Below are 27,418 nucleotides of genomic sequence, written 5' to 3'. Positions count from 1 at the left end.
AAAGAAAACATGTAAATAAATCTGGACATTCTCTGTCTGTGATTATCTTCTGAAACAATAACTTACCAGCTGACAGATGAATATCACTTTTTATAAGCTATTTAGAAAGAGTTACTTTACAAAACTATTATATTTTTAATTAATAAGTTAACTGTTTCCTGAAATAGTGAAACTGTCTCACTGACAGTAAAATAATAAAAAAAATTACAACCAATTAGAACATAACAGATACAGATTAACCTCCAAAATGTTTGGCTTTTTCTTCATCATTTTTTCAGGGCAGATCATTTACACCAGGGGTGTCAAACATAAGGCACAGGAGCCAGAATGGTATAGACTGTCAACTGTATTTTCATGAATTTTTTCCAGCTTTCCTGCTAATAAAGACCTCCAAGGCCATTTATATCACACCAAAGTAATACATTAACAATTAAATGGCAAAAAAGTCCCTGTTATCCACTATCTACTACAGAAATGTCTGCTTTTTAAAATGTGTCCACTGTAAAACAAATAAATAAACAAAAACAGAACGATTTTTGTGAATGAACTAGAACTTTCTGCTTTATAATTACAGGACAGTCTGAGCAACGAGCTACCTGAACCCTTTCTGTAAGTTTACACTTTTATCCCAAAGAATCAATTATCATGTTGTAAAACCATGCAGTTTAATTTATTAATGAGTAAGTTAAAGTACATTAAATGTAATTAAATGTGCAGTTAAACTTCTGATAGGAAGGGAAGTTTCAGTAGTCCGGCCCACTTAAGACGAAAGTGAGCCTGTAAATGAGTGTAAAGTGAGTTTGACATCCCTGACTTACACAGTTGATTAATTTGTATCTTCCTAATTGCCACAGCACTTATTTACACTGTCGTCCCTTTATAGCAAACCCAGCATGGTCTGCAAACTGTCCTACCTACTTTACAGCTTCATTGTTTAAACACTATGACGACCACTTTTGACAGACTTTGAAACTCCTCTGATGACTGTATGTGATCTATTAATACATGAAGCATTCATCTGGTAGTGTCGGTGTCTCTGGTTTTTTGTTCTGTTTTGTATGTGTGTGGTTTTCCGCACATTGTTTCATGCTTATATGCAAATTGCCAGTCACCAGATATGTACTGGAAGAAATGCATAAATCCTCTAGGAAAGGCACGTATTTTTAACTAACTGCAACCCGCATTTGACATAATATATTTAGTAAGGTTTAATTATCACTATTGTTTAAGTATGCACTGGCGCTTATATAGCTCTTTTCTACTAAAACAATCAAAGCACTTATACATGTCTCATTCACAGTCATGCTTTTATCTACGTCTAAGTGCTTTCTATCTAACATTCACACGTCGATGAATGCAAAGTGGAGAAACTCGGCCCAACGACACTTTAGCATTCAGATTGGAACAGCCAAACATCAAACCACCAACCTCCATCCTGAGCTGTCTTGAAAGTTCTGGCACCATGACTGCAGTCAGTAAATGTGTTGATGACCATCCCCGTGCAACATGTTACTGCATGTTGCTCCCCTTTGCTCTCCCTTCCTACATTTCTGGTCAGAATTCGCTGTCTAAAGATAAGCATTCACAGGGGTGTGTTTTCGTGGGGAGGATCACACATTACTAAGAAACTGGATGCATGTTGGGCAAGATGATTATCAAGTACTCTCTGTCTTCTTCAACCTGATTGGATGAATGCCTTGCATGCACTCCTATTTTATGAAAATACTTCAGCAAAATAAGTTTTAAACAGCTGCTGAATATCTCTTTACTTTAAATGAACATCAGCCAGTTCAAATGCTGCTCGGCAATTTCCAGAGATCTTAACTTTGTGGGAATGGGGACTGGAGTGACTGAACGCTTTGGCGCTTAACCAAAATGCGTTGCACGGATGGCTCCGCAAATTAACTGGCAATGGGAAGGCTGGAAATAATGGATCCTGTGGACATACACGAACTTAAAGGCAAAGTTCCTACCCAAATTTAAATAAAAGCAGGAGCTGTAAGGGGAAACTTGAGCTGATCTCTTGAGTCATCAAAACAGCTTAATTGAGTTCTTAAAATGATTAAAGATTACTTGTACAAAGAAAACATCTCCCAACACTTTCCAGCAAAATCTCCACTTGTGTTTTATAAACAGTTTGTTGTGTTAAATAATGAATTTAGCTATAGATGCTAAATTTGGCCTATGTATTACACCAAAGCATGAGATGCAATAAACCAAAACAAACTGTGCACATTGTTACACCCGTGTTATTAAACGCAACCTATGGGTTTGCTACAAGTTTCCAAGTGTTCCCATGCTTGCCTCTGGCTGTTTGAAAAAGTACTTATGTTTGCACTTAATTTGTTTAAGTTTGCATTTTAAAAAAAATAAGGAAAATGAAGATGCGTGCTGCTTGCCAAATGCTCTCTGCTCACAAACCTCCCTGAGAGTCAACACGCTCATCTTCTTCTCACTCTCTCCTATCTCCTGTCCCCAGACCAGCTGGATGACAAGGGGAGAGAGGGAGAACTAGTGAAGTTTCCATTGAGAGAGACAGAAAGAGAGAGAGAGAGAGAGAGAGAGAGAGAGAGAGAGAGAGAGAGAGAGATAGGGGAAATGGTAAGCGAAGGAACTTCTTGCAGACAGGAAGTGGGGGGGTTGCCGCTTGCCTCAGCGACAGTATTTTCCACATCCGCCGCTGACTACAAACAAAAAACGACAGAAAAAAATGGCCTTGCCCTCTGTAAACGCATGGACGTTTTATTGGCCTCTTGATTATCATGCCTACAAAATGTGCATCACGTTCCTCAGCACATGCGTGCAGACATGCTCTTGTGCAAAATTTGCATTAGGCAAGTGACTCCTATAGATTCTACAGCTGGAAAATTATTACACGCAGTATTAAAACAATTGTTGTTGCAAACCATACGCATAGATGATGTGGAAATTATATATTTTGGTCTCGATCAGGAGGCCCAAGGTTATATAAGGCAACCAGATATCACTCATTTGCATGCAGGGAGTACAGAAAGAAGGGTGGAGAGTGGTTTTTAAAAAAGCCTTGGGGGCAAAGGGTGACTCTGGGTTATAAATGTGTAATGTGAAGAAGCAGGGGAAACACTGATGCATGCTGATGTTTTCAACGGAGAGGCACTGAGGAAATAACAAGCCTGATATCGCTCACCACAAGGTCCCCTGCAGATACAAACACTCTAGCTGTCTGAGTCTGCAAACTTTAGAGGCACACACAGAGACTCACAAACACCACAATCACACTCACAAAATTAAACTGCTCAGAGTGTGATGCAGGCAAAACAACATGCTTGGAGAGAGCATGATAAATATCTTAGCAACCGAGGCTGGCCAGTGGAACAACAGCTTTGCAAAACTGACAGTGAGACAAAGGCGAGAAAAAGGGACACCTAAAAGAAAAAAGAAAGGCTTGATACTGTTCAGCTGGGTTGTAACTGAATGCTGCAGTCATAAGGAGACTTATTTCCAAATTGAGGTCAGTATGGAACATTAAAAAGCATATCTGACTCTAGATCTAGGCTTCACTGTGAAACACCTCAAAATGTTTTCTTTTCTTTTTTGGGGGGGGGAGGGGGGGGGGGGGGTTCTCAGTTTGCTTATGAAAACATGGTTTGTATGCAAGTATCAAATCTACAAGTACTCCTTCATGAGGTGTGCTCTACATCCCTTTTCTAATCATGTGTCAGAACCAGCAGGGGTTCCCCAGTGTGCTGGTATCCAAAGCTGACAATAACGCTCTGAGCCCAAATGTCAGCATCGGTAAGAGGAGTCTGACCTCTCCTCCACTGCCTAGAGCAAATCAAGTCTGCACATGCATGCTCCTTCACTCTCACAAAAAGCTCCAAATAAAGAATTGACCGGTGTTTCCCCTCTCAGACTTAACCAGGCAGGCATTCTGCAGCACACACCAAACTTACAGTCTCTGCCAAACACACACACTGTACAGCTGTGAGAGGGAAACTCGGTTTGACGTCACAGGGTTGCTAGGAAACTTACCGCCGTGGTAGTGAAGATTTTCCACTGCAGTACAAACACTGTTTGTGTGTGTGTGTGTGTGTGTGTGTGTGTGTGTGTGTGTGTGTGTGTGTGTGTGTGTGCGTGCCAATCAAATTGAGTTACAGTTGTGGACACAGAAATGAATTTTCTTTCAGTGCATTCCAACACATAAAAACAAAAGTTTAGGGTTTTTGTTTTTTGGTATTGGGAGTGAGTTTCGATTCAAGGTTGGATTAACCAGGCATGGGAAAAATTAATGTTTGGGTCAGAGTGTGACAGCACTTTAAAGCATCAAGTAAAAGTTAGTTTAAGGTAGGCTTGTGAAGAAGAAAAAAAGAGTGCACAGTGTTGCATGAAAAGTATGTACAGCTAGTATCAGCCAGAAGAATTTGCAGTGTGTAGTGTGTACAGAGGGTGTGTCGATTAAAGCATCAGTGCATGTACATGTGTGTGTGTAGCTGTATCTGTGTGTGTGTTTAACAGTTTACAGATACAGCAGCATGGGCGTAGTCTTCATTCAAAAAGACATGTTTGTTTGCATATTGATCTGTTTAATTGCTACACCTTTTCAGCAAATGAGGACTGTGGTAAAAAATATGATGCAGTCAGAGCTTTACAGAGAGTAAATACGCACCATGAGTGACAACACACTGTCTGCATCATTTAAAGTGTGACTTTCATAAGTCCTGCCCCACTTCCGTTCCGCTGTAGCTTCTGCTCCACTTAACTTTAGTGTCTTACATCAGGCTTTACAGAAGCTGAGGCTGGAGTGTTCTCTACAGCTTTAACAAAACTCAAGCTCCTATTTTATTAAAAAATGGGGAGAAAAAAAATGAAAACATTTGTGTGTGTCAAAGGTAATTTTGCAAATTTAAATAGAGCTGTGAAAAACAAAAGACGCCCAAACTTTAAAACTTCACAGTAACAGTAAACACGGCAACATGCTGCATAGTTTATCTGCCATCTTACTCTTAGAATAACCGGCAATTTAAAGCTGTGGACTGGTAAAAGTTTTTAGGCCTGCCACTAACAATGAAGCTGCTTTCCATGTAAGAAAAGAAAAACAAAAGAGTGAAATTACACTCCAAACAGCCAAACAGTATTTTTTAAATTTTTGTTGTGATATCAAAGATGGCCGAAAATCTTAACTTTTAGGCGCAGGAACATTCAAAATGTTTAATGATTAATAAACAATGGAAATATTTAACTTTTACCCTGACCAAAATAGCAGGGTTTTACTTTTCTGTAGCTGTTGTAATATCAAGTTCATATTTTCATTAAATCGATCATTAGGATCATTTGAACCGGCGTCTAAATCGATGCCATGATTCTTACTGATGCACACAATTTCAGTTTAACACTATTTAACCAAACTAGTTAGTTTTCACTTACATGCAAGTCTATCAAGATCTGTTTAGGTTTAAACTACTCTCATGTGGATTTTTAAAGAGAAGCAAACGACTGACTGTCACCCGAAGTAAGTCACTGGTGGCTTAATTTTTTATTCCACAGAGCTCAACTGAAATCTTACAGAAAGAAAAAAGGTGCTGATGCCAATCTATGGCAGGTGTCCTTTTGTGAGAAGTTAAGTAAAGCTATGGCAACGCTGGCAGCGCCTGCAGTGTGTGTCTTCTAACCTTGGAAAGATGCCCACCAGTGAAAAGATCAGCCAAACAGTGTCTATATATGGCTCTGTTCAGATTCCAACCCCTACCAGTTAAGCGTGAACTGACTTCATATAATCCAAAAGCTAACAGCAGAAGCACGTATTAATGAAAACAAAGGTGAATTCAGTGGTGAAGAATACAAATGCAGCTACATTTGAATACAGAGCATAAACTTTATCTGGGGTTAATCTATTCAAGGGGAGCACATTTGTGTCACACACAAACTTTCATTTTTAAAAAGCATCCATGAAATTTTATCATTTAAAAAAATCTCTTTTTGTAGATCTAGCAGTGCTGGTGCTACATTTAACTCTGAATCTATGAATTTCCTATTAGGGTTTCAAATCCTTTATTAATAATATCCCCAAACAATATCCGTGCAGTGTCGTTTCCTTTGGAAAATGCCACACAATGTGTATCCCTGCGCCAAGCTGCCATTAGAAGAAGGCTAAAAACGATTTTCCCTGTAAAGCCAGCTGAAAACAACATGGCTAATATGCAGTACACTTTGTACAACTTTTCCTGTCGTGCCCTTTTTTTCTGCTCTGTCTCTCTGCCAGTTTTACTGTCGAGCTCACTTTGTTTTTCGTTCTTTCTTATTCTCACAGTATCACTCCTCTTCTCTCTCTCCCTCTCCTCTCTCCTACATACCTCCCACACAAGCGAGCATGCTTTATGTGTTTCTGCACGTTTGCCTCTTGCACAGACTCACCAGGTTTCCTTAAAACTGTACGGATCAGGAACTGTGACAAAAACATGAATAACCCACACGTTTGACATATCTGCGCCATGAAGAGCTTCTGTCGCTTTCTCTGCCTGGATAAAACCAAAAACAATGACCGGAAATATGCAAAGAGCAATACAAACAATATTCAAATCCACAAGCCAAGATCACTTAAACAAATCGTTTGTAATGCGAGTCGGCTGGTGAGAGCTAGGATATTGGTTTCGGGTGGGGTCATTCGTTAAATATGCAAGAAAAAAAGAACGCATTTGCAAGTGAAAAATCTTTGGTCAATCTACCATCTCATTGATTTCATGCGGTAATATGGCTATACACTGAATATTTCAGTAGTTTTTCTGTTGCTGTTTTTAATATAAGCACTTCTTTCTGAAAGCCAGAAACCGATTTTTTAGCACTTATTAAGTGCTAAACAAGAGCCAGCTCTGGGACTGGCACACTGTGTAAGAAACATTAAAAGCAGTTATACAATCCTTCGTTAAGTCGTGTTTCAAAGCAGAAGTGAGATGGCCTTGTGAACCTTTGCTGGCTACAAATAAAAACACATCCGCCCACCCACCTACACACACTACATACCCAATCAGGCCTCAGCCTCCTCTCTGAACTGCATCCAAGTGCAGGAAAAGCCTAAGTGTGTGTGACTAGCAACTTCTCCAGCTTTCCCTCATTTTGATCCCCCCCCCCCCCCCCCCCCCCCCCCACACACACACACACACACACAGACACAGGTTGGGGCACAGAGGTAGCTTTGTTATCGTGAATAATGAGCCATACAATGAGAGGCTTCTGGTTTAAGGTCGCACTCACGGGCCCCTTTGCTTTCATATAGGCATATTTTAATTGCACTGCAACACCCGAGTTATAAAGTTGCCTTTGGGCGAAGCCAAATGCACAGTCAGCAATGATGATGTTTTCTTCTTTTGATGACTAACGCTGATCCAATGTGCCATTTTTTCTGTTACTGTATTGTGAATGTAGTGATTGCATCATTCGGTGGGAGCCGATTATGATCGGTGTACGCAGTGATTGTTTACTACAGGCTTGTAAAAAGATTTGGGGAAAAAGCACACTGATAAGCATCATTTTTCAGGACAGTTGCCATTAGAGAGTCTCGCAGAAACAAACTCCTTCCAGGAAAAGATAAGCTACAACATCACATCAGCAGGTTTAGTGTTTCGTAACCTGTTGGACTTCCATTAAAAAAGAAGGAAAAGGAAACTACATGGTGGAGGAGATGCTCACATGCTAATATTAAAAAAGTAGTATGCTTACAGTGTTTCCATTCATACAAAGGACTGTATTTATTTTACTAAAGTCTCAAATCTGAAAAAATTTCACAACAACCAGCTTGATGCTTGATCTGAAAAAAAAACCAAACCCCAAAACAAAACAACAAAAACAACAAAAAAAGCAGACCAATAGATACACCCAGCATTACCACAGTGCTACTCCTGGCATGGCTTAAAAATATTTTGAGATTATCTTTGTTGATACAGTCTCATTATTTTATTAGTGACAGTCATTTATCAAAAATGTTACAAAACTTTAGCTTTTCCATTATTTTCAAAAAATTTTAATGAAATGTTCATATTATTCACACAACTTAAAATTCAGTGCTTAACGTGATTTAAAAAAATCTCTGCTCCCCTGCAAGAAGCCAAAAAGGGACAAAATAGTTATTTCTTTTATTTATAGTTATTTACCTAATTAGTTTGAACTTGTCAGCAAACTACGAGTCTTTGTTCTCATTCTGCAATCCTTAATGACTGTGCCAGTTTCTTTCATAGTTTCTCGTCTATTACAGTGTGTGTGTTTCGTGTGTGTGTGAGGGGGCAAGCAGAAACAGGGTGAAGAGAAGAAAGCAACAATGGAGCTAATCAGAAATTGTCGACTCTGACCACAATAATTATTGCTGAACAAGTTTTAATTAGCCTAAAGCCAAAGCGGCGCCAACCCCAAACATCTGTAAGTCTGATGGGAGTGAAGCTGACCACACATGACGCTTAACAGCAGCTTAATTTCAAAAGCTCAAAAGTTCAAAGACAATCTGTTAAAAGAAAGGTGTGCAGAGTTAGCGCCATTGCAAACCATTTACGCTCAACAAAAGTAAGAAACCGAGGGCGGGGGGATACTACATTTTTCCTACATTTTCTCAACAAAGTTTGGCATGCTACAACTACACCACCAGTTTGTCAGTCAACAGTTCATAATCCTACATCCTACAGTATCCTTTCCTCCTCATCAGTAAGTTTTGCATTTTTTGTCATCGTCACTTACTGATACAGCTATATATAGTTGTTGAGAAAAGTGCAAACTTTCCAGCTTAGCTCATCCAACGGGAATGGTTGTGAGACCCTGACATGAAAGAATGCTGTGGTTATGAGCTAGTTAAGATCATACTCCACTGTGAGGTCAACAACACAACTTCCATAAAACTTACAACACCATCTTACAACATGCCAGGCAAGTCTTTTGGTTTCCTTTTGTGCATACAGCTTCTGTATGCAGTGCTACATGAATGGACAATCTCTGTGGTCAGACCTTCAGTTCACAGATCACACTTCAATTGTAGCGCTCAAGATGTTTGTTCCATTATGATGCATTAGCTAGGAAACTCAAGCTCTTTGAAGCATGCTTCAAATGACCAAAACCAGAGAGCCTCTGAATGGTTGGAAAGTCATTAAAATGATGGCGCCACTTGTATTAATTGTGATATGGCTGTAAGTATGTTGGTTCTTTGAGAGGAAGAACATTATTATCTGTTCCCTAGCTTTCAAGAAGAACCCATCCCTGACATTTCCTGTGTGCATTTCATGCGACAATCTTATTAGAAGTTTCCAATTAAATCAGGTCCACTGAATAGCCAGCAGGCTGTAGATACAGTGACAAACAAGCTCAAATCTCAGATTTTGAATCCACTTACTGCTTTCTGCTGAGAACTGAGGAATGCAGGGTTGAGAAGCTGTTCTCCTTTCTCCGTATCACTGGAAATATCCTCCTCCGACTCCTCCCACGAAGAGGAGAAACCGGCTGAGGAGGCAGAGGACGATGACAGCTTCCTGAGAGAACGAGTGGAGTTTGGCACGGGGCTAGAACTGGGGCTAGGCGAGCAGCTTCGCCCCTGGTCTGAGCAGGAGCCTTCAGAAGTTTGAGGCTGGTTTTCCAAACCGTGGTCAGTTACTATGACGGCAGGGATGGAAGAGTGGTTTGAGGTGTGCTCGGTCATGTCGAGCAAACAAGGGGTGCTCTCGCTGCTTTGTGCCTGGGACATTTCAGGATTAACCTCCAACGTGTGTCCTTCTGGCTGGAGCAGCATTTTAGTACACAACAGGTCCTCTTTCTGATCCATCAGATCTCTTTCATCTCCGAACAGTTGCTTGCTCTCTGTTTCCATGTCCCTCAGTACTTCTCCCTCTTTTTTCTCTGTGTCTGTCATTCGATCTTTATCAAATGTCTCAAGAAAACCTTTATCAAACAGTCCATCTAAACAGGGAGTTTGCTTTAATGTTTCTGAAAGGCAGTCATTTTGTTTAATCAGTGTCTTGTTGTCTGTATTTGATTTAGTGCTGCTGCTGTCCCTCTCACCATCACTCTTTCCTTCTTCGCTTCTTTCTCCTTCCTTTGTTTCTTCATCCCTTTCTCTCCCATTTTGGACAACAGAGGGGGCTTTAATTTCTTGTGGGTGAGTCATTAGGTGATCCAGAGCTGTGTTTCCTTTGCCAGGATCAGAAGGAGTTTGTTGAGTCACTCGTCTGGGAGACCGAGGGCTGCGCTGGAGCTCACTATTAAGTACCTGGGCACGGATCCCGGAAATGTGGGCCTCAAAAATGCCAACTTTTCCCCTCACCTGCACAAAGAGAACATTGAAACTACGGTTTGATTGTCTTGGTCTTACTGCAGAGAATTATGCTTTGATGCATATTTGTGTTTTCAATATTTGGTTTAAATAGTTTAGGATTTCACAGGTGTAGCAGAGCTTTGGAAAATGTCAGAAAAATAAACAGAGAAGAAGTAATTGAAAAAATATCATAACAAAAAACACCAATATTAAGAAACACAGCAGGAATGGCCCACGGCGCTCAAATTTTCCATCGCCTGGCATTAAACAGAGTACTTGAAAAATGGGCCACTGGCACGCTACAACTTCAGTGTGTGACTGTCTGCAGTTTCACAGTCAGTTCTAAAGTATGTTGGCATCCCCCTCAGTAAGAATAAGGAGAAAGAGGGTGAGGGAGCATAAATGTCAGGATGAATTTAAACCAACAAAAGTACTTTTGTTAAATTTGTATTGAAATCAAACTGAAAGAAATCTAATTCTGGTCCCTCTTTTGTTTAATCAGTGCACAGCAACCTTTAAAGAAGCCAAGTTGCGTAAACTCACAAGCTTCAACATATTATAGAGTGCCTATTTTCTTTAATAGTTTATGCATGATGAAAACCATTAAAAGTCTTAAATGGAAGTGGATTATATTACATAAAAGCTGTATTTGTTTTAGTAAATCCCACTAAGTTTTGCAACTTCTGTTTTCAGGAAGACCTGATGAAAAATCCTGTAACTGTTTTATTGAATGACATGCAGACAGCTTTTCTATATACATAAAAACACAAGGAAGAAACAGCTGAAAATGCATGTGGCCTACCTTTTACTTTTCACCCTCATCACCTACAGCTGTGTAAGAGTAGCTATGGTGGCATTGACGTGACTGCCCCAGCAAATCAAATTAAACCAGGAAATCCTTCTATTTTTTATTTAATTGCTTTGTTGCATAACTGCATTTTTTGGATGCAGACAGAAATGGTGGTAGATGTAGCAAGTATTTCTAAAAAGCTGATAAAACATGCTGAGAATGAGGATGGACATAATTGAAAAGCACAGGTCTGATCACCTCAACGTTCTGCAGCTCTCTGTGAATCTGCAGCAGCTGCGCTTGGCGTCTCCTCTCTTCTCGCTTCTCTCCTCCTCCCGTCTCTCGTCCCCTCTCCTCGTGGCCGTCTTCGTCCCCTCTATCTTCACCGCCAGGCGAGCTCAGGCGTCGGACTCGCTGGCCCACATTGACTCCTAGGAGCTCCGGGCTTCGCGGCGAGGGGGAGCGAGCGCGAGGTGTGGGACTAGGCGAGCGCAAGGGTGAAGATGGGAAGATAAAGGTTTGACCCAAGCCACGAGGGCTTGTCTAAAAGGAAAAAATACAAAATAAAACAACATGGGATTTACTAACAGGAAATGTAAAACAATATGAGCTGTACAATATATAAAATATAAATAATCTAAGCAGTTTCTATTTCGCATTCCCATACTGAACTACAACAAGTGGAAATTGTAGCATCAAGGTAAAACCTAGTGTAGTTTCAGTGAGCTAATTAAATTAATCTCAGTTGCATACCACTATTATCTATCTTACTGGCATAAGCTTTTAAGGTGTTTTACTGTTGCTCTAGTGCTTTTGTCTAGACAATAATCTACTAGAAAAAGCTGGAAAATACATGAACAGTCTCTTCAGATTTTGGTGGATGTGATGAACAGGCTACCTGTGGACTCGTTGGGCTGTAGAGACCTCCTCCCAGTAACTGGCAGTAGGTGCTCCGATCTGGAACTGGCAGCACAGGTCGGGCAGCTGGTGTGATTCGGGCTCGAGAGCTGGCACTAGAGGAGCCTGGCTGGGTGTGAAACTGATTACCACTGTGGAGATGTGATGTGGAGAGACGATAAGAGAGAGTTTATTTTTAGGTTAATGTGCTTCAATAGGTTGTAATTATATTAGTGACTAAATAGGACACATCAGTGAAACCTAGACTTGAAATAAAGAGGACATTCACTGACAGCATGCCCATTAAGTATGTGTCCCTTAAAGTTATTAATTGCTCTCTAATGGAGTACAAACAAAAAAAGAAATCCTGTTGGTCTGGTTTAACGGCTACATCAGCAGCTAAATATGTTTAAAGTATACAATTCCCATGCGAAAACGTTCTGGGAAATCTGTGTATTCTCTCAACTGTTAAAAGCAAATGAGACTTTTGAGAAATCCCATACCTGTTCATGACTCCGTTTAGGTTCAGGGCAGAGGCTGCCATCCCCGCGGCCAAGCCAGGGGCTTTGAGTGCTGGGTACACATCTGACAAGCTCCCCTGTAGCTACAGGGAGGTCTGGAGATCAGCTTTCAGTGGTTCCTCTGCATATAATCACAGAAAAATCTGTACCCAGCGCTAAAAAAAAGTCAAGAGAAGTTTGTTTTAGTATGTCAAAGCCCTGTTATGACTAAATATCAAAATAACAAACAGTCTTTAACATAATCCTTTGTACATAAAAGTCCCTTTCAAACACTGGGCCTCCGATTTTCCATTAGTAACTGTGTGATGGACAAAAAGCATAAAACAGAGAGAAAGTGAAGCAGATAAATGAAGGATAAATGCTGCAAGATAAAACATTTCAGTCACTGGATAAAATTTGCAGTTTTGGCTGTCAATGTTACAAAAATGCAGAGATTTTTATGGTGCTCATTTCAAAATTTGAAAAGCCAATTTATTCCAGAGTTCACAGCTCATCCATCAGGGCACTGATCTTTTTTACACCAGGTTTTCGTGCTACCGTATACAACTTTGTTATAAAAGGACCGGTGCCACAACTGCCAAAATTCCTCCCAATCAATCTCTCACTATTGTTTTGCTCTTCTCGGTGCTGCAGAACTTACACTTATTTGAGAAATGAGCTGCAGTCTAAACATGACATGACATTCCTTCAGGGGAGAGGCCTGCAGAAAAATTGCTGAACTGAGGAGACATATAAACCAGCCAACGTGGGAGAGTGAGAAATTATAGTTAAAATGATGGTGTCAGTGTTACAATCCAAAACACTTGTGCATAGTCCCCTTATTACCTGACAGTAATTAATTAAAGGTGTTCCAGAGTTCAGTTCCTCTTCTTTTTAAAATGATTTATAAAGAATCATATTATTTTAAACTAACTGTTAGAAACATGTTATTGTAAATAAATCAATATTCTACTGCTGATTCTTCTCAGCCTATTTAAATCCCATTATCATGATGTGACACACAGAAATGTGCTGTCACCGATTAGTACTTCTCTTTTTGCAGTGGTATTGGTTTTTGGTCCTGCACTCTGATTGGCCAAATTCAAAAAATAATAAAAACATTACAATATTGCAGAAACTGTGTATCTTCTGGTTTATTTTTGATTTATTTTTTGCATAAAAAATAAATGTTAGATTTGTATACAAATTCTTTATTTTATTTCTAATGTAAAAATCATCTTACAAAGCCAACTAAGTATACTGACTTAGCATATATTAACTCACAGTTAACCTTGAACTCAAGAACAGAATAGGCTTTCTATTATATAATCTATTGTTTCAGTCACATACACCTCAATGCATGCAGTTAAGCTGCATAACAGCTTGTAGTTCCATGTCCCGCAGTGGAAAAAAAGCCACGCAAATACTGTGCAACAGAAGTGTTTGATTTGGAGTGGTCAACTGCGCAGCGCTTTCAAACACGTCTAATTTCTCAGTGGCTCCTACTTTGTTTCAATTTTATTCAACATCATACTTTAAATTTCAAATGCTCAGCTTCAAGCGAGACTGATAAATGAGTGTAGATATTAAGTGTTTTTCCTTCTGCAGCTGAGCAAGATATTTTAGCAACAGTGAAATGGAATGTGGTCAGCCCAGGTAACATAGCTTAAAAGAGACAGAAACACACTGTATATTTTTCACACCAAACAACTAGTTTGCAGGTAAGAACACCCAGCTGAAGCCTGTATCTCTAACAATCTAGAGCTTTTCAAATCTTTTCAGTCAAGTTGGCTTCTCCCAAGCATAACAGGATTCTTGTTCTCGCCACCTTGCCAAAAACTGCCTTGGCATGAGTTTTGATTCCTGGTAAGTTAGACAGCAGTTTATGAACCAGGGGGTAAAGATGGGATTTCCTCGTTGGGTTGTGACGCAGTTAGATAGAGGCAGAAAACAATCTGAATGTCTCGCCTCTCGAGTACTTCACAAAAACCACCACTCCTACTTTTTCACACTGTTTAATCACTTGTCTGTGCTTTAGTCTTAGTGGAAGCAACACAAAGGCCCACAGGGGATGAGGGAAGTCTGAGAGGGAGACACGGAGACAGTGCAGGATTGATAAAAGAAGGAAGAGAAAGGGGGGAAAGAGAGGTCCTCACAGGCTATTTTGGTTGTCTTTTCTGAACCTCTCATGCAGAAGTAGGGGATTTACTTTCCATGAAACAGCTCGGAGTGAGTAATGAAAAGGCACTGGGCACCAGAAACTATTTTCACACTTGCAGATGTGTAGCTGAAACCCAAAAATCTATCTCCATCTCAGGACAACTCAAAATGTTTTGAATATTTAGCTTCGTGGGGTTTGTTGCCCCACTTGGACCATTTAAATTTAGACTGTTACTAAAAGAGAAATTAAAAAGTCTTAAACAACTGACTGACCGCTTCATAAAGTGGATCAAGGTGCTTCAAATGAGATGAGTCAGATATTATATATAGCAAAATGCATCCATTGTGCCACAATGGCCTAAAAAAAGGGGCAAGGCATTTCCTGAAAGACAACATTCAACAGAAGAGAAATGAATTTGACAGCTACACTACAACATACTTTATTTCTTTAAACAAACCCTGTTGTCAATACACTCGCATTACCACACTTAAACCACTTCAGAGTGTTGTCAGTGCTTTAGCACAGCCTAATATCTCACACACACACACTGAGTGGGACTGCGCGAGCATTCAAACTGTCCGCTTGCCTACACAAGTGGGCAATAAACCTACATGCAATACACTAATAAAAAGGCAGCTGAAGGGAAAAAAAGTGTGGAACATGATGATGATGACGATGAACACTCCTTGGAATTTACAAGCAGATATTATCAGGATGGGTTTAACAAAGGTAAAAAGATGATATATTACAGTGACATCTGTTTCTTTGTGAGCTTTGCAGTGTTTACCCTTTTAAAACCTCTCTTTGGGTATTAGGATATTCTGGGCAATGTTACACTTCTACAGTTTATAGTAACTTTGAATGTTTATGTGACTGGTTTAAAAGGATTAAGCAGTACATAAGCAGCTTCTCTTTACAATACATCAACAGATAGATGGGTTTTCTAAATAAAACTGCACATATAACGATAGATGAGAGTGTCCATATCACACACTCCTAGCAGATGGAACACGCAGAGCTCAGTATCTCATTTTCAAAGGGCTTGAGTCAGAAAAATTATAAATAAACTGAGCTCCAGTGATCAGCAATTGTTCTAAAAATGAGGTATTTCTTAAAATTTAACTTTTGCTACCAGCTTCTCCAGTATGCTGATTTGCTATTTTACTGTTACACATTAAAGATAAGGGAATATGTGGGATTTTGGACTCTTGGGTGGGACAAAACAATCATTTATTTACACCAAGCAAATATTCAAGGGAAGGCAGACAGATTAATCAGTAATGAAATAAACTGTATAATCTAATGCTATTATTTATCTCGTAATATCTACTATTATACAAGCTATTGGGTTATATAGCCGCTCAAATTATGGATCTGCGTACAAATTGATAAAATTATTTATATAAGGGAATTTATTTATTTTTTAATCTGTCTGCTCTAGATTTATTTTAGAAGCAAAAGTTAATGACATTTAAAGGGTGGCCTATGTAAGGCACAGAAATGTGTATATAAAGACTTTAGAATTTTGTCTATTTAAAAAATGACTTTAACCACTTTTAAAGTCAGTGGCTGTATTTCAGTTTTCCATGAATGGTTACCTCTTGCAGTCATTGAAGGCTAGTCCAAAGCGATTAGATAAGGTATTTGCAACGATTCAGCTTTGATAATTGGGTCCATTTCTGGATTCAGCTCCCACAAAATGTTCTAAAACTCCAGGTTTGAAAACTCAACTTTAGCCTGCACGACGCTGCATAAAACACAAAATAAGGGCAAAGAAAGAAGAAAGCTTCCCCACGTTGGCTTGGCCTCTCAGCCCACCAAAGAGGATGCTACCTCTCCGTACCGAGGTGCTGGTATTAAACTGTAATAAAGCTACATCCAGTCACGGTGCTGCTGTGATGGAGGTCATGCCGGTGTTATCTTACCTCAGCCCCGTCCTCTCCAAAGCTGCTGCGGGACGCTTTAATCAGTCTGTGATATTACGGTCATCTCCAGCAGCAATATCTCGATGATGAGTCTTCGCTGTCTCTGAGTGTGACAATCGCAACAGCAAACGCACAAAGGCAGCACCAGTCTCTACTCCTGTCTCGTGCGGTTTGACTTTTTTTCCATGAACCAACTTCGACGCAAACGCCTTTTCACCAAAAAAACAAATTAAAAAAAACCCTCTTCAACACGAAGAAAAAAACTTTAAATGTCCTTTTCTTCTGTGAGCATCTGGTTGTTGGTGAAGAAGACTTTAAAGCATTTCAGAGTCGGTCCAGTTGAATTCCCGTCACGGCTTTGCTCTCAGGATAAGCACTTTCTGGTGAGGTTTCTGTTGTCATGTGTTGCTCGCTGCTCGTAGTAAAGCGCTGTTTGTCTGAGTGCTTGAAGCCGGAAGCAACCACGGAGTATCGCTCTCTCTCCCCTCTCTCTCTCTCCCTCTCCCTCACTCTCTCTCTCTCTCTCTCTCTCTCTCGGTTCACTGCAGGGCTAAAAACTGAAAAGCCGAACGCGAGCCGTGTTCTCTCGCTTTGTGGACGCACGTGCACTCCTGCGGGGAAACCCTCGTATAAATACTCACAAGCGCGCGTGCTGAAAGTTAATTAAAAGTAGCAGTAGCGGTGGATTTGAGTTAAAAGTGAGATACTGCTGACACCGCGGCTGTCGTCGTTATCTTGTAGGTTCTTCCATCTAATTCAAATTAGCTTTATTTGGCTTGACAGTGATTAAGGATATGCATGACTGCGCAAGCAAAGCAGGTAGCCTGCAGTATTTAGGAATCCAGTGTTTTGTGGTTATTACAGCAGGAAATATTGTTAGTGAAATGTGTAGGCTAGCTAAAATTAGCTGCAGTTCACAGACAGAATTACCCTGATCAGAGTGTAGTATTATTATAATATGGCCTTTAGTGTTACTACCCGTTTTTTACGAAACTATGGTAATGATACTTTATTAGAGCTGGGCACTTTATTAGGTTGTAAACCCTTAGAATTGCCTTCAGAACTGCCTTATTTCTTCATAGCAAAGATGCAACAGTGTTCTGAAAACATTCTTCAGAGATTTTGATCCATATTGACATGGTAGCATGACACAGTGCCTGCTCCCATTCCACCACATCCCAAAGGTCCTCTACTGGACTGAGGTGGAAGCACTGTGAAAGTACAATATGAGCTTAGTGACAGTAGGCATCAGAAACTGGTTACACTGTGGTCATAAAGCAACAATACTCAGGCACACTAATACACCACCAGCAGCACACTGAAGCGGTGATACAACTCAGGATGGATCCACGCTTTAATGTTGTTTATGCCAAATTCTGACCCAACTATCTGATTGTTGCTGCGGATTTCAAGACTCATCGAACAGGAGAGGCACCCGGTGTGGTCTTCTGCTGCTGTTGTCCATCTGTTTCAAGGTTCAAAATGTTGTGTGTTCAGAAGATGCTCTTCTGCATACTTTGATTGTAACCACTGGTTATTTGAAGCAGCCTGACCTTTCCCTCCTCACCTCTCTGGTATCAATGAGGAATTTTCATCATGAAATACTCAGACTAACTCATCCGACACAATCAAAGCCATTTAAATCATCTGTTATCCCCACTGTGATGCTCAGTTTGAACTTCAGCAGCTCGTCTGCCCCATGTCAACGTGCCTAAATGCATTGAGTCGCTGCTGTGGGATTGGCTGACTAAATATTTGCACTACCAAACAGTTTAACAGGTGTACCTAATAAATAGTCAGTGAATGTATATGTATGTGATCAGGGAGGGCATTGCTAATCTTGTCTGTTAGATGCGCACTTGTATAGCAGTGGAATATAAATTAAATCAGACTTGTTTCAAAATAACTCCCAGGTAATCAAGAGTAATTATTTGTGCCTCCCCCCACAGGCTGTACACAATACAAATGAAACTGCCAAAGTACATAATTGCATTACAAGCACGATCAAATCCGGCACACAGAATGGGTGTAAATGAAAACTGTGTAGGGCGTGCTAACCTTTTTGCAGCCTCTTTGAAATGTATTAATACAAATTTAAAAACAAAAGGCCCTGCACATCCACATGTGTGTTCTCAGTAATAATTGAATCATTAGTTACCTGGAACTGCCTGGAGCTTAAAAAGCCTAGTTATGTGATGATATATAGCTATAGTTATGTAAATTGTCCCACCCAAACAGGTGAAAAATAGCCAGCAGGAGAGGCAGGAACCTGTCAAATGAGCACAAGCGGGAATACACCATGAGAAGAGGTGTAATCACACAACGTAAGTGAGAAACACCTATGCAGCTCAAGCTGACCCTTCATCAGTCTGTCTCATATAATGAACATTGTACTCGTTGTGCTCACGTGCGACATTATTAGAAATGTAGCAACAGTTAAAAAGGGGATGATGAAATTGTTTGGATGTACGGGATTGTTTCTGTGCCTGTTGTGAATCTGTTTACTCTCTGTTTGGATGCCAGGATAAAGAGTCGTGCTGGAAATTGTTGATTTGAATGTGGTCTGTGATGCAAGAGCAGTAAAATGAATTCTCCAACCACAGAGGACAATACAGCAGCGCCGTGAGTGACCGAGGTAGCACGAAAGTTTAGTTCACCAAGACATTGAAAAATCAGTTAATTAAGAAATATCTCATTATGTTTGATACCGAAGTTAATGTTGCCATGCTGTAGAAGGAATGTGTAGCTCAGAGGATCAGCAGTATCTGTACTTTAAACAACAAGTCGCATGTGGATGGGCCTTCAGCAGTAGATGTTGCTTTTCCCAGATTGTTTTGTTGTCATTGTTTTTAATCAAGGGTTGAGATCCTGATAACAAGCAGCTTGGCAGTTTCATCGGGAGTCCTGCTCTGATTGTGAATTTCATCAATACTGACACACCTCTACAAAACTATGTACTGCATATAGCCATCAGTATAAAGGCTCAGTAGCTGTAGTATTTCAATAGCTCATTAGTTTGTTGCCAGTTTTTCCAGTTACAGTTTAACCTTGTCTTAGTTGGAATATGCAGGGCGAGGTGGAAAATGCTGTGCTGTGTTTTTATCTTCTTTGCTATAATTTGGCCTTGAGCTTGAACCAAGTGAAAACAAAGCTCTATATTAGCTTCCTAAGATGTTTATCAACACATAGATTTCAATCAGTACAATCAGATGTCAGGTACCAGAATTTTAAACATTTTTTCTTATCACAGGGGCGTAGTATGAAAACATTAATGTTGGTTAGGGTGTCATATGGAGATAATTGGTCACAGTATCAAACTGTGGTTAGACAGGTTTCTTATCCTAATCCTAGTCTTGTCCTGGTATGAAATGCTTGAAATATTTCACATTTTTTCCAGGAAGGCTTAAGTGGGACTTTGTGTAGAGTGCAGAAGAATGAAAAACCCAAACAAGTCCAACGTGTTTCCATTTGAGGAAACAATGTGTCATCTTAGATAAATGCATTTAGTTAAGGACAGTAGTCATCTTTGCAAAACATGGCTATGTTTTTCAAGCTTTCACACTTGGCTAGCAATATTAAAAGAGCTTCTCTCATCCCACATGAAGTCAGAGGTGACACTGGTGATAAAAGAGTAGGTGCTGCCCTCTTGTGGTGTGTAAGTAATCTGCAAAATGGGAGCAGACTTAGGCTGTAAAGAGTACATACACTGCTCAAAAAGTAAAAAATACAAAATGAAAGGAACACTTTTTAATCAGAGTATAGCATCAGGTCAGTTAAACCTCTGAGATATTGATTTGATCAGTTAAGTAAGAAAGGGATGTTTAATCAGTTTCTGATGCTTTGGTATAAATTATATTTACAACAGGTGCACTAGAGTGGCAAAAATGAGACATTTTTCCCTGACTGTTTTTTTAATCACTAGTTTTGCATTTGGCTAGGGTCAGTGTCACTACTGGTAGCATAAGGTGATACCTGAACCCTACAGAGCTTCCACAGGTAGTCTAACCCCTCCAGGATGCCACATCAATACGTACCACTGCCAGAAGGTTTGCTGTGTCCCCCAGGATATTCTTAAGAGCGTGGAGGAGGTTCTAGGAGACAGGCAGTTACTCTAGGTGAGCTGGACAGGGCCATAGAACACCCTTAACCCATCAGCAGGACTGATATCTGCTCCTTTTGTGCAAGGATGAGTCGAAGAGTCCAGGTATTGTGTTTTGCGTGTTCTCTCGTGGATAAAATATGGGTTTGTGAGATTTACAAATCAATGCATTCTGTATTTATTTACATTTTACACAGTGCCACAGCTTTTTAATGATTGGGGTTGTAACAACTTTAAAATTGGGATAATGCAGGTGATATGACATGGAACATAGACCCACGAGAAACATGGCACTGCACAAGAGTATGACAATTGCTTTGTATAATCGTTCACTCTTGTAAATTTCTGTCTTTGAAAAAGTTTAGGACATTTCAAAAGTCAAGTAAAGCTGTCAGCAAAATGTGAAACAACGATTATGACTTTATGTTCAAAATGTCTATATTTTGTTGAAGAGATAACAGCTGTAGCATAACTAGGACTAGGCTGTACTTTTGTGTAATACCACTTTGTACCACAAGATGATGCAGTGAGACAGTGTAAGGTTTATTAAATGTAAATTGTGTAAAATCTTGCCTTGCAGTAAACTGAATTTTTTCATTTTTATTTTTTAACCTCTCACTGCTGTAGGACAAAATACTTCACTGCTGTCCATCTGTAGTGAGTGTAGGCTGTCCGCATTCTGTTAACCTCAGCGGGTGTCCATATCATTATGTTTGGGAGGCTTTAAACTTTGTGAATTGAGTCCAGCACGAGTTGATGAGTCAGTGAAGCTCACTTCTCTCTAGTGATAGCGATACTGAGGTGAGTAATTAAGGATATCCTGAACTTTTCTGTCATTAAGCGCTGTTGCTAGCTGCTGTTAGCCGGCGTTAGCTAAACTTTCCTAACATTGTTGGACTTGGTGTATTACCTCTCACACGACGTGAGGGAAAGTTTGAGTTTTAGGACACTCAAGTCTAACATTAGCTGACAAGATGTTAGCTTATAGCCAAGTATTGTTGTTTAGGTCGCATGTCTGATCTGCTGACAGTAAGTAAATATGACAATAGCGGGAATAGTTTTCATGTTTTAGAGCCTTGACTTCACTTCAGGAAATTAGGCTTGAGGCGAGGAGGAAGAACGCATGAGTTTGTTGGGAGACGTAAATACAAGATGTATATTTGTTTGTTTGTATATTTATGAGTACAAACAAACAAATTTATGAGTACAATATTCTAGGTGATCGTGGCTCAAGAGTTGGCAGTTCGTCTTGTAATCAGAAGGTTGCTGGTTCGAGCCCCGGCTCCGACAGTCGGTCGTTGTGTCCTTGGGCATGACACTTCACCCGTTGCCTACTGGTGGTAGTCAGAGGGCCCGGTGGCGCCAGTGTCTGGCAGCCTCGCCTCTGTCAGTGCGCCCCAGGGCAGCTGTGGCTCCAATGTAGCTTGCCATCACATGTGTGTGAATGGGTGGACTACCGTAAGTGAAGCGCTATACAAATACAGGCCATTTTCTATTAAATAAACTCAAAAAATGACTGTGTCATTAAGAACACTAAATTATTTACAACAGTGACTTGAGAAAAGGCAAAACCACAAGGAAATTAAAAGTGGGGTTAAAAATAAATACCAAAATAGCAGCAGGCATTTTTTAAAAATTCAGCACGTCCATTCATAACAAGCTGGTTAGCCCTCACGTGAAAAAGCTAAACATCACTTTAACGATCATTTGTAGATAATTTAAGTAGCTGATATTCTTCTGGGTAGCTTTATATATAATACTAAAGCATAATTTACTGGTAGATTCATATTTTATATTACCATTTACTTATGCAAAAGGATTAGTTGCTACAGCTTTAAGATAAATAAAGCAGAGTACAAAGTGCAAAAATATATAATTCGGTGCTGTGCTGTGGCACACCTGTGCCCAGATGTGAGGTATGTTTCCTCTATGTGATTAAACAAGTGCAAACACAGAGCTGAAACTATAGACTGTAGCTTGGTGACACTTGAAGAACAAGTTTCTAAATAAACAAGTGTTTTATTGCTGCTGATAAGCTAATGATGGGCGACTCTGCAGAGAAAGCTCTCTCTGTATGTTTCAGGCATTCCCATACTACTTCCCATCAATGTACATATATATTTTAACATAACTTTCTGTTTATGGCTTCCCGCTCTTTATTGATCTGTAGATGAAGTTGTTTGTCTTTTCGAAGTTTTTTTTTTCTCTCTCTTCCTTCCTCGACTGACACCTGATCCTGGAGTTTAGAGTTACCACACACAAACACAATAAGAGGCAGGGTGAGGGAGTGAGAGAGTTAAAGGCTGACTTTACATAACAGCAAATAGGTGTGAATGGATAAAGAAGTATTTGTTCAGTGTTAAGGTATTTGCTGAAGATAGAGCAAGAGAAGTAGACTTATTCAGGGAAGTCTGCAGTCCACTCAATCCTCGCCTATCAGCTGTTTGTCAGGTAAAATCCATCTCAGTGTTTTTGCCTAATGTGGGTGTACTGTCCTGTCTTAGCATGTGTTTAGCATAGAAGCTGTACATCTCTTCAGCTTGTAGACTGCAGGCAACAGAGGTGCATAGACAGCATACCACTTAGCTTAGAGAAGTTTCACTGACTGTGAAAACGAGAAATGGTTTGCAGTGAATCAGGGGTATTGTAGGGGGGTGTTTTAGTGTATTTCTGTTAAATGTGATTGTGTTTCCCCTTCTATGCTTGGCAATCTTCAGGACTGATACAGGTATTATATTCCCTTGTGCATGTTTTATTTGCCATTTGTGTTGGCATGGATGAAACCTTTTAAAATTCGAAAAATCACCCCTGAGAAGTTTTCATAGACATTACAGAACAAAAGACACATTTGACAGCTTTTATAATATTTACATATCATAGTATCATAAACTAAGTGTTGTTCCTACTCTTCAACTGATGATTGAGAAGGATTTTTGAAATGATTAAAATATATGGCATCACATTCAGCAACGGTAGCATGCAATAGTCTTGAGCCACCCCTCATTTCTTTATATTTTGCTTCCAAGGAGCCGGTAATAGTTCTCCAGGCTTTCTGATGGTCTTTCAAAGGTTTTCATTGGTTGCTTTACTACTAATTTTTTAATTTTCTGTCTGGTCCTTGTACCTTACCATTATCAGAGGCTTGAGTTTTTTCTTTTGTTTGTTAAGCCACTTAACTCTGGCCTGTGAATCAAGCATAACATTCAATTCAAGTGTAAAAAAACATCTAACTTAGGGGATCAAACAGTTTTGCAGCATTACTCAAATCTTGGTATATCTATGCATGGTGTGCAGCGTGCCCTTAAAAAATCGGAGGAAATTGGCAGGCCTAAAAACTATCTGAAAGTCCTTTCCTTGGGAAATAGGAAAGAAATACAGCAAAGCCCTGACACAGAACCTGAGTGATGTAGCTGGCCCCTTAAATGATCCATCGACTGTTCACTGAAACCTGAAATGGTCCCAGTGGAAGGGTGGCTTTCAAGAACCCGTTTCTACGGAAGGCAACGGAGAGAAAAAGCTGGTATGGCAAATTAAACAAGAACTGGTGTGAAAGTTCTGATAGAGTGATGAATCTAAATTTCACATTTTTAGTTCAAACTGTTTTTCATATGTAGAGGAGGTTAGGAGAGAGGTATAGCAATGAGTGTCCCTAGCCAACTGTAGAATCCGGTGGAGTCTATATTGTAGTTTGGACTGCATTTTAGTCAGTGGTGTTGGGGATCTTGTCAAAACTGATGGAATTATAAACACAGAGAAGTACTTTTAGATTTTGGTGTGCCATACAAAACCATCTGTACAACTTCTGATTGTCCACAGCTTCATTTTCCAGCAGGACAGCTGAATCTCAAACACACTGCTAATGCAGTAAAAACATACCTGGATAGAAAAACACACATTGCAGCACTATCAGTTATGGATTGGCCTCCCCAGCACCCGGACATCAGCGTTATTGAAGCAGTCTGAAATCATCTGCATGGTGAACAGAACAAACAGCAGTCAACATCCAAAGAAGAGCTTTGAATTTCCTGTTGAAAACTATTCCAGAAAACTACTAAAAGAAATGAGAAAAAAGCTTGTCTAAGACCTACTGTTATGAAGAATAAAGCTGGTCATACAAAATATGGACTTTGGACATTTCAGGATTGTATAAGCTGTTTTTGATTTGTATACTGCATTTCCATTTATTTTTGCACTTTTCCATAAATTGTAGCAAAATTTCAAGTAAAGTATAAAGAAATGAGATGTGGCATCTCAAATGAGATGAAAACATCTCAGGATGTTTTAACTAGTGTAAACTGATATTAGATCATAAAGATCTTGTATTTAAAAAAATCTTGGACTGAATTTCATGGGGGGTGGATTAAAAGAAAAAGCAAGCTTTTTTTGTCTTTACAGTTGTTGCTGATGATAATTACATGAACATCATTAGTCTGAAAGGATGCACCAATCATTAAATAATACTTAGCAAGCTTTTTTCCCCTAATAAAGATAGGGGGCTGATTAGTTTCTAAAGGTTACAGAGATAAATGTTTCTCAGTTTAGGATTTGAGGATGACAGGCTCATAGCTGGCTCGTCCTCATATGAGGGTACAGACCTGCAGGGCAATAGTTGATCTAGTGGGCAATGTTTTACTATCCAGATGGCTGTGTCAGAGTAATTCTCCTTAGAAGGGCTCGCCACTAATCCTCCAGAGAATCTGCACTGGCTTGATCTCGTGTTTGTATGTGAAACCAAACAGCTAGCCTACTGTAGCTCCCTGGCTGTGAAAATGCTGAAGTTCTCATTGTAAATGCCGTTGTATTGTGTAAATTGGAGCGCAAGTTATAGGTTTACTGGGAGGACACAGCTATCCACACTGTGAGCCTTTCTAAGGAGCAGAAAGCAAAGAGTCCACAGCTTTGCTGGGTGCTCACCATGCACTGAGAGGTTTCTGTAGGACAGAACAGGAAGGGATGAGATAATCAACAGAAGAGAGAGTGCTAGGAGAGAGAGAGAGAGAGAGAGAGAGAGAGAGAGAGATACAGGCACCATAGATTGAGTCAGGCTGATTAGGTGCAGATTCAAGTCATAAGATTGTCTTAATCTCAATGCTGGATCTATTTCTGCAACATGGGACCTTTGACAATCAGGTACACTTTTCAAGCTTTTAATATGCCTTCAGGGCTATAGAAAACCTAACTGCTGTTTACTGTAGTTTTTCTTATTGCGATCTTAGTCTTAATGGTGAGCCACACAAATTTGAATGTCTTAGAAGCAAGAAAAACGTTGACATTAAACTACACAGAGACAAAACCAGCCTTTTAGTAGTCTGTTACAGGGCCGTGAGATAAAAAAGGTTGAACACTTTAGGCACAAATGAAGGTGACTTTAACAGAGTGTGAGTAATTGTTGCGTTGTCGATGCTGTGAGGGGATGGGCTGTGTATGGTCTTTTTTCCCCATGGCTGGTCTGGATGACTCATAGGTGCAAAGGAATCAGCTGTGTCACCTTCACTGATGAGCAGACTCAATGAAACAGGGTTGTGTAAAAACCTAGTTTACCTATGCATATAAAAGCATGAACTCATTTTCTTTTTTTTTTTAAGTGCATCCATGTGCAAATGTAGTGGATGTAGCTCATAAAATAAACATGTGGCTGTGATGTGAAATAATGCACGGGCTTTAAAGAAGTTTCTGATGCACTGAACTTCTCTGTGTTTCATCGTACATGCTCCTCTGGACTGCTTTGCTGCTGGATCAATGCTGCTTTGCCCATGGTGAGTCCACTGAAGCACACACTCCACTCGCCTCTCAGTTACCTAACTGGGAAATCCAGTCATCTTTTCCAGTTGAGAGAGTTTATGTCACACTATTTTCACCAGTTACTAATATTTCAATCATTCAGCTTTATCTTTTAGTTGTTTAAAATCTGCTATAAATCACTGCTGTCTTTGTGTGGCTGTTTACTCCTCTTTTTGTAGATGTCAAATCTGCATGCTGCCTTACTCTATAAGCCAATTACTTGAGCTTTGTTAATCTGGGTGTGCGCATTGGTGTTTATTTACGGGTGTGTTTAGCAGCAGCCGTGCTTCACATTATGCAATGACCCCCCCCCCTCCTCCCCATGAATTGGAAATAAACTGCTTATGAAAGTGAAATGGAGGCTAAAAACTAATGCGCTTGATGTCACTTCTGTAGGATGGGTTAGAAATCACGAGGAACTGTAATTAGAAATAAACTAAGCAAACCCCAAGGCTAAGCATGTTAATAATAAATGCATAACTTAAAAATATAGTCTGTATAAATAGTTTGCCACAGAAAAACATGTCTTGACCAACTCACATGCAAAATTTTAGAAACAATATTGAACCCGTATTGCATCATCTTATTCTTTTGGCTGCTCCCTTCAGGGGTTGCCAAAGTGGATAGTCTCCCTCCATCATACCTCTCTCTAGCATCCTCTTCTGCCACACCAACCCTCTGCATGTCCTCTATCACTACTTCTATGAACCTACTCTGAGGTCTTCTTCTTTTTCTCCTGCCCGACAGCTCCATCATCGATATATTTTGTCCAACATATACCACCATCACCAAACTATACATCATAGCAGGTCTCACTATTCCTTTGTAAACTTTCTCTTTTACTCTTGCTGCTATTCTTTTGTCACAAATCACCCCTGAGACTGATCTCCACCCACTCCACTCTCTTTCTCCCCTCTCGTGCACTGTCCTGTTGCTTTGCATGGTTGACTCAAGGTCTTTAAACTCATCTGCCTTCACTACCACTACTACTTGTATCTGCAGGTTTT

General features: G+C 39.9%; 1 protein-coding gene across 2 annotated transcripts in view; it reads right to left on the bottom strand.

Moving 5' to 3' along the window:
- The window catches only part of itpkb (inositol-trisphosphate 3-kinase B), a 41,368-nt gene that overhangs the window by 12,964 nt on the left and 986 nt on the right, over window positions 1-27,418 (bottom strand). The window contains exons 2-6 of one of the 2 annotated variants that reach the window (XM_076873761.1): window positions 24,507-24,599; window positions 12,449-12,621; window positions 11,947-12,097; window positions 11,307-11,591; window positions 9,344-10,267 (exon numbers count right to left, since the gene is read on the bottom strand). In XM_076873761.1, coding sequence (XP_076729876.1) covers window positions 9,344-10,267; window positions 11,307-11,591; window positions 11,947-12,097; window positions 12,449-12,489 — 1,401 coding nt within the window. In that variant the 5' untranslated portion in view covers window positions 12,490-12,621; window positions 24,507-24,599. Of the gene's footprint in view, window positions 1-9,343; window positions 10,268-11,306; window positions 11,592-11,946; window positions 12,098-12,448; window positions 12,622-16,531; window positions 16,979-24,506; window positions 24,600-27,418 lie in introns of those variants that run through there. The other variant, XM_004542030.4, reaches the window with a different exon arrangement.

Source organism: Maylandia zebra, linkage group LG15 (genome assembly GCF_041146795.1).
Source record: "Maylandia zebra isolate NMK-2024a linkage group LG15, Mzebra_GT3a, whole genome shotgun sequence".
In the NCBI taxonomy this organism is placed as follows: Eukaryota; Metazoa; Chordata; class Actinopteri; order Cichliformes; family Cichlidae; genus Maylandia; species Maylandia zebra.
This window is presented reverse-complemented; position numbering and strand designations above follow the sequence as displayed.